The 10,740-nt window shown below is 32.3% G+C and overlaps 1 protein-coding gene across 3 annotated transcripts in view; it reads right to left on the bottom strand.

Annotated features, from left to right (window-relative positions):
• The window catches only part of NBEA (neurobeachin), a 682,324-nt gene that overhangs the window by 528,827 nt on the left and 142,757 nt on the right, over positions 1 to 10,740 (bottom strand). For all 3 annotated transcript variants that reach the window (XM_059377712.1, XM_059377713.1, XM_059377714.1), the window contains exon 11: positions 8,174 to 8,282. In XM_059377712.1, the coding sequence (XP_059233695.1) occupies positions 8,174 to 8,282 (109 nt within the window). The remainder of the gene's footprint in view (positions 1 to 8,173; positions 8,283 to 10,740) is intronic.

The raw sequence follows: 10,740 nt of genomic DNA, 5'->3' as shown, positions 1-10,740 counted from the left end.
TATATATACACAATGGAATACTATGCAGCCATCAAAAGAAATGAAATCTTGCCATTTGCAACAACATGGATGGAACTAGAGCGTATCATGCTTAGCGAAATAAGTCAAGCAGAGAAAGACAACTATCATATGATCTCCCTGATATGAGGAAGTGGTGATGCAACATGGAGGCTTAAGTGGGTAGAAGAAGAATAAATGAAACAAGATGGGATTGGGAGGGAGACAAACCATAAGTGACTCTTAATCTCACAAAACAAACTGAGGGTTGCCGGGGGGAGGGGGTTTGGGAGAAGGGGGTGGGATTATGGACATTGGGGAGGGTATGTGCTTTGGTGAGTGCTGTGAAGTGTGTAAACCTGGTGATTCACAGACCTGTACCCCTGGGGATAAAAATATATGTTTATAAAAAATAAAAAATTTAAAATAAAAAATAAAAAAAAAATAAAGTCATGGAAAAAAATACACCAAGAAATAATAAATGAAAAAAAAAAAATCCAATCAGGCAGAAAATTAAAGTTCTCTCCAATAGCATGTTATCTTTACCATAAGTAGTACTTCTTCCTTCTGCCTTCCATTACTGTTAATTATTCATATATCTTTCTTTCTTGTAATAAAAGATGATATATCTTATTCATCTTTTTTTCTGTCTGGTACCTGCCATAATCCTCAGCAGATATTTAACTGAATTCATGTTAAATTTAAGAACAGAGTAAGAATAGGACAGATAAGACAAAACATTGATTAGGAGAAGATAAAAGATGTCCAACTCTGTTTTAAAGTGTTTAGTTCACAAGATTGCTTTAAATTTCTTTTATTTTGATATTTGCTTTCATTTCTCAAATAAATCTATTTTAAAAAGTTATATTTGGGGATGCCTGGGTGGCTCAGTTGGTTAAACGGCTGCCTTCGGCTCAGGTCATGATCCCGGCATCCTGGGATCGAGTCCCACATCGGGCTCCTTGCTCCGCAGGGAGCCTGCTTCTCCTTCTGACTCTGCCTTCCACTCTGTCTGCCTGTGCTCGCTCCCGCTCTCTCTCTCTCTGACAAATAAATAAATAAAATCTTTAAAAAAAAAGTTATATTTGTCTAATTGATAGTTACAAATCTGTAAAATGCATGCTCTGAAATTAAAACTATATGACATTACTTTTGTGTGATAATTGAAGATATAATCTGTATGATAAGAGCTATATGAATTGTGATGGAACATATCTGGAAATAGAATTTCAGAAGCCTGGAAAAAATAGCATCCACTTCAGAAGTAACTAAATCAAACAGGAGCAATGGATGTTATAGGGACAAGTTGCTATTCAGTAAAAAGAGGTCTTTCACACATTTAGAACAGCCCACAATGGAAGGGATCACCAGAAATGTTCGTTTTTATTGCAGAAATCAGTGTGTGTATACACACACGTACACACACACACACGACATACATTATATTATGAAGTAAATTTTGGGAAATTGTTTTAAATAGTAGAGGCACATCATAAAGTAGGTGATCCTCAACATCTATTTCATTCATTTCAGGATCCCAAAATTGGGCTCCAAAAACCTAACCCAACATGAATAACCTATGTGTTGTTGTTGCTGTTGCTGTTTTTGAGGGGAGAAAGGCAGACAATGATTCATCGAAATTTCATGGCAGCAAATAATTGAAAGTAGGTCAAGACTTAACCTGAGCAATCAAATTGGAGGAAAGGATGTTGTTAAGTAACTGAGAGAAAGGAGCTCTTCTGTCTATCCTCAACCTGGATATGAGAGCCTATAGCACTAAACTGACCTGGCAACCTTCTTAGGACCACAAAGAATAGTAGCTATAGCAGCAAATAAAATCACGAGTATGGGTAGCCGAGCAGACATACAGGAAAAACCGTGGGTTCTTGATGACGTAATTGAGACTCAGGCACAAAATTCTAAAGTCCAACTTAATGGACATGTTTTACTGGCTATACTGATCTACTCCCCAACTTTCCCCATCCTATTTCTGTGCTTGGGAACTCCCTTGGCTATTGGCTTCCGTTGGGTTGGACTGTTAGAGACACCAGCAGGAAATTAAAGGACAAGAAGAAAATGAAGTTGGAGGGACCCTGGCTTTACTCCTTCAGGCCAATATACTATATTCTTTTACTGAAGACCACACTCTGGTCAGGTACAATTTCTCCCACAACTATAGTAACTTTCTTTTTGAGTTATGATAAACACTCACTCCTCTCACTTCTGCGAACCTTGCTGATCTCCCTTAACAAGGCTCACAACATTTAAAGAGCCTTGCCTTAAACTCTTTTCCATAACCAAGTCTGAGTGTGCTGTTTCCTGCTGGGACTATAAGTGATAAGTTACCTGTCACTAGACTTCCAGTTTCATTAGCAAGCATAATTGCTAAATGTTTAAGCTACTTTGAATCATTTTTTTTAATTAACAACAACAAAAATATTGAATACATCAGATAACCTCTAAGTTTCCTTCAAACTCATATTTTGGCAAAAGAAAACAAAGTACCTCAAAATTTGTTTATGAAATAGTCTAAATGTAATGAATAAGAAAGCCTCTCATCATTAGACTACCTTCCTTGATAACTAAATTATACCTTCTGAGACAAGGAGATAAAGCTAAGGGACGGTTAACCATTAGCTAATTATTAGTTGATGATAAAATAAAAATGGAATCTTTATTATCTATACTATTAACCCAGCAACTGATCTTTATATTTTTTTTAAAAGATTTTATTTATTACTTGATAGATGGAGATCACAAGTAGGCAGAGAAGCAGGCAGAGAGAGAGGAGGAAGCACGCTCCCTGCTGAGCAGAAAGCCCCATGCAGGGCTGGATCCCAGAACTCTGGGATCTTGACCTGAACGGAAGGCAAAGGCTTAACCCACTAAGGTACTTAGGTGCCCCGCAACTGATCTTTAAAAATAAAAAAGTGTGACTGTTCATCTGGGAAGGTAAAAAACATATGCTTTGAAGTATTCAGACAAGGATGCAAATGCTTTTCACTTATTCAATTAAATCCAACAAATATTTATTAAGGCAGGCACTCTTTCTTTAGGTGCCGAAGATGTGGCAATAAGGTGAGAACAAAAGTGATACTGTCCCTGCTTTCATTAAGCTGAAGCTTACATTCCAGTGAAAAGAAGCAGAAAATAAGCAAGTAAAAAAAGAAGTCAGAATCGTGATGTAAAAAAATTAGCAGAGGAGGGAGACAGTTACTGATGGTTATGTAAGAAGGGGTGGTATTCTATTTAGAGTGATCAGGGAAGACTTCTCTGATAAGGTGTCATTAGCAAAATCCTAAATGAAGTGTAGAACCAATCCATTTTGGATATCTACAAAAAGAATAATGAAAGCAATGGGAAAATGCAAAAGTCCTGAGATGGACTCATGCTTACACTTTAGTTTTTAAGGGAAAGAGAGAGGCCTTTGCATGGCCAGTGTGTCTGCAACAAAGTAAGAAGGGACATGATAAGAGATGATGTCAGAGGTAAGAGAATTGTTAATTTACCCTCAGAAGGATGGAGCAGTAAGGTCTGAGACATTTTAGGAAGACTAGTCTGACTGCAAGTGAAAAACAGATTGTGGATAACAAAAGTGAAAGAAAAGATGACTGTTTGAAATACGATGATATCAATGTGATACAGAAAGGAGTAGGGTTTTAAGTAGGAAGTAGTCACTCATTCTGGGTATGTTTTGATACCAAGACAACATAATTAGGAGGGTATGAACTTAGTGTGTGAAAAGAGTCAAAAAGATTAAAATTTTTGGTCTGAACTACTTAGTGAATGGCAATGCTATTAAGTAAGAGAAAACTGAGGAATGAAACATTTGAGAGGAAAATCAGTCTTTAAAATTTAGAAAGAAGAGGCACTAGTAGGAAAGAATGAAACAGGAGACCAAGGAAGTAGGAAGAAAACAAAGAAAGAATGCTGTCACAAAATACAAGTGAAAAGAGCATTTAAAAAAGGAAAGACTTTTAGAATGAAAATGTTAATAGGTCAAGTAAGATGAAAACTGAGAATCTTTAGATGTAAGAATGTAAGACTACTGGTGACACTGACATGAGCCATTTTAAGGAAAAAATACTGAATGGAATAGGGGTGGATCTAAAGCTAAATAGGGCTCCAGGAATATAGGGATGGATTAACATATGAAAAGCAATTAATGTAGTTCACTAAACTAAGAAAAAATTGAAGAAACATCATAATTATCTCAAATAATGCAAAAAAGGTGTTTGATAAAATTTAGCACCTATTTATGATTAAAAAAAAAACTCTTAGCAAACTTGTAGTAGAGAGCTTCTTAATTTGATTTAAAAATCTACAAAAGTAACCTACAGCATAAGCCATACTTAGTGGATGATTATTGAAAGCTTTGCATATGAGATCTGAAATATGATAGGGATGCTCACTATTACAACTTCTGTTCAGCACTCTACTGGAAGTCTTAGTACAATATCAAGGAAAAACATAAAAGAATAAATACTGGAAAGAAAAAAATAAAACTGCCATTCTCCGATGACGAGATTTTCTATATATCAAATGCTTCTGAGAAATCAATGAACTACTAGAATTAATAGAAAAAGAGCAATATAAAAGAAGAGTATATAAAGGTTGATATAAATACCAATTATATTTCTATATTTCTGGGACAAATATAAAAACCAACATTTGAAAAACCTCAAGTTATCTAGAAATAAATCTAGAAAAAGAAAGTTTTCAACACAGAAAACTACCAAAGAGATCTAAATAAATAGAAGAAAACACTAAATGTATGAACTGGATGGTTTAATATCAAGATATCAGTATAATACAATGAAAATTCTAGCATTTTTGATGGAAATTGAAAGGAATATATATATGTGTGTATGTGTATTTATATATATTTATATATGTATATAAATTTACATTTATATTTGTGTGTGCATAAAAGCAAAAACCCAAGAATAGCCAAAGCAATCTCGAAGACCAATAAAACTAGTTGACACACTATGAGATATCAAATACTATGAGATATCAAAATACACTAAAAAGGCATACAAATTATGATAATGCTGTACTGCCTCAAATGGGAAAACCCACAACAGATCAATTCTGGAAATGATCCCATTTATATAATGGTCATCAGATTCATAGCAAAAATTAAATTGTGATACAGTGGGAAGTCAACTTCAATAAACAGTACCAGGCCAGCTCGCTACTACATATTTGAGGTTAAAAGAGAAATCTGACCTTATGCCTCATGCCCTACACAAAATTTAATTCTAGATGGACTGTAAATAGAAATGTGAAAAGTAAAACAAAACTTTAGGAAGAAAACATAGAATAGTCTTGTGGCTTTGGGATACATTAGTGTCCAAAATGGGATAATCATAAAAGAAAATGAAACATGACATCTATTATAATTAAGGACTTCCATTCACCAAAACGTCATTAACAGAATGGAAAAGCAAGCCACAAGAAAGTGATATTCATGATACATACCCAACAAAGGTCTCATATCTGTCATAAAAACAGAATTTCCACAAATCAATAAAAAAATGATAGACAATTCAAATGAAAAAGGGCAAACACTCTGAACAGGTGTTTACCAAAAAAGGATAACTACCAAAAGACAATGTATGAAAATGTTCAACTTAATTTATCATCAGGAAGGCAAATTAAAACATAATTTGATCTATAGACTATAAGACTATCTTTGCAAATCATATATCAAACAAAATTGGTGTACAGAATAAAAAATTGCTACAATTCAATAATGAAAAGAAAATACAATGTTTTTAATGGGCAAAAATTTTTAAAAGACATTTCTCTAAAGAAAATATACAAATAGCCAATAAGCACATGAAAAGATACTAAACATGATTAGACATCACATAACTGCAGATAAAAAATGATATGTCATTTCACACCCACTAGGACAAGCTAGAATAAAAAAAAGACAATTAACAAATGTTGGCAAGGATGTGAAAAAAACTAGAAACCTAACACACTGCTGATGAAAATGTAAAATGATGGAGCCACTTTGGAAAACAATCTGGCAGTTTCTCAAGTGTTTAAACATTAAGTAATGATAGGACCCAGCAAATCAATTCACAGATAGGTATCTACCAAAGAGAAATAAAAATATATGTCCACACAAAAACTTGTACATGAACATTCACAGCAGCTTTATTCATAACATCCAAGGTGGGAAAAACACAATGTCTATTGACATTTGGATTTATAAACAAAATGTGTCATATACAACAATTAATATAAATTAAAAGGATGAAAGTACTGATACATGCTACAACATGGATCAAAGTTATACACATTATGACACATGAAATGAGATACAAAAAGACAAATATATGATCTCACTTATATGAAATATCTAGAGAACACCAAATCAGAGTCCAAAGTAGATTTCAGGTAGCCTAGGAGTGGGGAGGTCTTCAAAGGAAATTGGGCAAACTGGCAAAAGACATAAATAATTACTCCACAAAAAAGAAAAAGTGGATGTACTATAAGTAATATGATAATATGTCCCAGCTTACCTAAATTTTCCAAAAATAAAAATTAAAACCACAATGAAATAATATTTTATACCAAACTTGACAATATAATTTTAAGGATATTAATTTTGAGAAAGAAGAAGAACTGATTATAATGTCTTTTTTTAATTTAAAGTCCATTTACTGAATTTCTAATTTTTAAAATTTTTTTAAGATTTTATTTTTAAGTAATATCTATGTCTAACTTGAGGCTCAAACCTGGAACCCTGACATCAAGAGTCACATGCTCTACTGATGGAGCTAACCAGGTACCCCTCAATGAATTTCTTATTTTAAGCTAAGTTTTAACTATAAAGGAATGCTCACTTTAGAATTATACTGGTAAACTCACAGCAAATAGATGAAAAGTATATTCAAGGGGTAGCTCCTGTTACTGATCTTGTCATACACAGTAATATCACAAAGGCATTTCATAATACCTAATTCATGTAAAACATATTTCAACATAAAATCTTCTAAACAATTCTTAATACTCTAGATAGAAAATAATAGTTGTCCATAAAACCAAACATCCTAATGAGAAGCTTAATTTTCCCTAAAAAATTATTTCAGTAAAGAAATGCTGCCAATGACTGATCTATTTAATAACATACCACTCCTCAATCACCAGTCCTTCAAGAAAGAATACTTACTTCGAAGCAAAGATAGGTTATAGGATTTCAAAGGCAGAGCAATCTGAGTTTAAAAACTATCTCCAAAAGTCTTCTCAATATTATTTCTGAAGGGAAAAATAATTTTATTCCTCTAACTTGAGACCTCACCTCTATTATTTCTCAAACAGTTCATTTTCAGAGCAGCTCGGTGTTAGAGTTAACTGATGGAACAGGTTTGAGAGAACTAATGTGGATGACAGATTATCCTTAGGAAAGAAAAAGGCCAATACTTGTATTCATGACCTTCCCCTTTAATTTTGAAAAGAAATCACATGATACAACCAGATTCTTATGAGACCATAATCAGAAACCCAGGATTCATTACCAGAATTAGTACAGTTGTGACTAAAGCAAAGGTCATTAAAAAAAAAAAAAAAAGAAAAAAGAAAGACAAAAATGGCACAAAATGAGGAAAATTAAGCCCTTCTAATTTGTATTGCTTATATTATGTAGTGATTAGAGAAAAGCTACCTTAAATAATCACATATATGAAAAGCAGAGACAAATCACAAACTATTGTCTTGCTTATTACAAAAGAAAGATTGTTCACTTTATAACTGAACAATTAAGGAAATCCATGTAAAATAAAAATTTAGAAAATCCATGTAAAATAAAATGGACAAAACTTTTCTAAGAAACCTAGTTTGAATGTAAAAATAGCAAAGAAACAACTAGATAAAAGAATTAAGGGGAAATACTTGTAACTTTGAAATAAAGACAGAGGAAAAAAGATTTCTTTAGTTTCTATCTTTACTCAAAATTCCTTATTTATATAGATTCCCTGCTCCCAATTTAATTCAATGTCTACACTTAAGTCTCACTGCAAAATATAAAAGTAAATATTTGTGAATGAGCCAACAATAATGAGTAGTACATGAAAAGAGAAAGCATAGAGAAAATATAGTTAGGGGTTGTCAGTTCAGCTATGAACATAACACAATAAAACCATCAACACATATCGCTTACCTTTTCAAGTAAGTAGCCAATGACTAAAAAGCCTTTTCCACCGAGCATCTGTTCTTGCATGGCTACTGAACTTTTAAGTAGTTCAACCAGGAATGCCAAAAGAGTAGCACTGCATGTAAAGTACAAATAATTTTCATTATGTAATCATCAAATGCTGATTATAAACAAAGTGTTCCATTTCAGAATTTTATTATGCCAAAAGATAACAACCAAATTCAAATCTAATCTAATTTTGCTGACAAAGATTATTATATTTTATATTGTACAGGAATATATTTTCTCACAAGCATGAGAAAACTAGTCTCATCTCTTTAAAATTAAGAATCATAAATCAAAACATAAATGCATTTTTTTTATATTCCATAGTCAAACACTGAAGGTCATCCGCACATATGTACATTACCTGCTTCAAGTAAATCTAACATAAGAAACATGCGCACAAATACATCAATTCTCCACAATAAAGACTTTCATCATAATATTCTTTTAAAGAACATACTATCTTAGAGAATTTTAAATACGTATGTGATATTGCTTTGGAAAAACACACTTGTTTTTGAAATAAACTTTTCATTTAGACCTATTTTTCAAAAAATCTTATTTTTTTTTTTAGAAAATATCCAGAGAAATAGGCAACATGTTATTTAATATGTCCATATATGCCCTCAGGAAAGCTCACAGGAACAGAAAAACAAATGATCTGTATAATATTGAAATGAAAGTGGCAGTTAATTACACAATGTATACACAAACACACAAAAGCACACAAAGATAAGTGCCCAAAGATAAAGCCCTTAATGTGTCTGTTGAATGAAAGAAGAAAACAAAAGAAAAATAATGACTGCATTGAATTAAGCTTTGATAATATATTACTTCACAAAGTTATACTGAGAATTTTTCAACTAGCAGCATTAATACACAATGGCATTCCTAATTAAGAAAATATATATTCCTTCATTGTATATGGTTATTGTACTTTATAATAAGTGACAAGCCAAACTTCATCAGCAATTAAAATATCTATTTGCTGTGTTTTGTAATGTACCCTAAATTACCTATTTATATTCACAAGAAAGAGTAAAACCACAAATTTCTAAATATATTTTAAATTCACCAGTACTCATTACTGCAAGGAATTAAGAAAATCTGTTAAAGAGGAAACTAGAAAAAACTAAAGTCCAAAAGTGATTTTATTCTCTCAAGTTACTCTCTTCTGGTTTCAATAGAATTGACAACACATTTCTCCGATAATGTGACTATTCTTGTTCAAATCAGAAATATTGTCATTGAAAGAATCAATAGCAAAATTATTGTTATTATAAAAACTAATAGTTTAATGGGTTACATGACATCAGTCAGAAAAAAACTGGAGTATATCTGGAAATAAAGTACTTCATTACAGGAAATTAAAATTGAATTACATTGATTGGCTCTATTTCTTTAAACCACACAAAAAAAGTTAACTGGTATCACAAGTCAAAGATGTCCTTTTACCTTGTCCTAAAGTTAGACATTTACAAATAAACCACAACTACCAAAGAATCTCTGGGGATTTTTTTAATGTTTCTGTAAGGAAGAACAGCTATTAGGCAATCTATTCATTTTTAATGAATTGTATCAATGATAAAATCCACTTCACAAATAACTGCACAGGTACTACTGCACAAAATACTTCTACCTAAATGTTTGAGAAGAATAAATAAACTACTGCACAGAGATTACACAATGTCCTAATCTTTTCATGGAATTCTTAACTACACTTAACTTAATGATGTAGGGGGAAAGATGACTAAAATTCCTAAAAACCAGCACTGCCAAAAAGAAATGCCTATGGCTCCTATGGTCCATTAAAAAAAATGCAAAAATATATTTTTTATAATAAATCACCCTCTATATAAAATTACCATGGATTTTCTTATTCTTTTCTATCAGAAGCACTACTCTTTCTCAAACATCTAAGGAATAAGCTCAGACTTCTCTTCACAGTGGAGTTCCATTACAAAATTGGAAATATTAATTTTATTCCCAAATCTTAACACATGACTATGCTAACCCATATAAAGTTAATTTCACTTCCGTTTTAGCTACAATTGAAAAGTCAAATGCATTCACTAGCAAAAGTATTTTACATTTATACCTAAAACTGAATGCAATAGCAATACCACATCTTAAAAAAAAAAATCTTTAAAATAGGTATATTTGACATGGTGGATGTAATAGTAAATAGATGGCCATCTTCGAAGAGTTACATTTTCAAACATAATTTAACAAACTTACCAGTAACTAAAATGCATCGGATTGCTGCGGGGCTCACAATAAACTTGCAAAATTCTGTGTACTGCCATACAAAATTTCTCTCCATTCTTGCCTATTTCCAACTCCCCTAGATACAAAGGCAAATATAAAGGATACTTCAGCCCATTCCTATATCTCCTACATACCACTTCCTGTCTAGACACATCAGTTCATCTGCAGAGGATCTAAGTATATAGGATAACCCAAAACCAAGTATCTGTGTCAGCCAAGACTAGTATACACAACATAGAAGATTCTCTTGAAAAGTATAG

This window comes from Mustela nigripes, chromosome 15 (assembly GCF_022355385.1).
Source record: "Mustela nigripes isolate SB6536 chromosome 15, MUSNIG.SB6536, whole genome shotgun sequence".
NCBI lineage: Eukaryota > Metazoa > Chordata > Mammalia > Carnivora > Mustelidae > Mustela > Mustela nigripes.
This window is presented reverse-complemented; position numbering and strand designations above follow the sequence as displayed.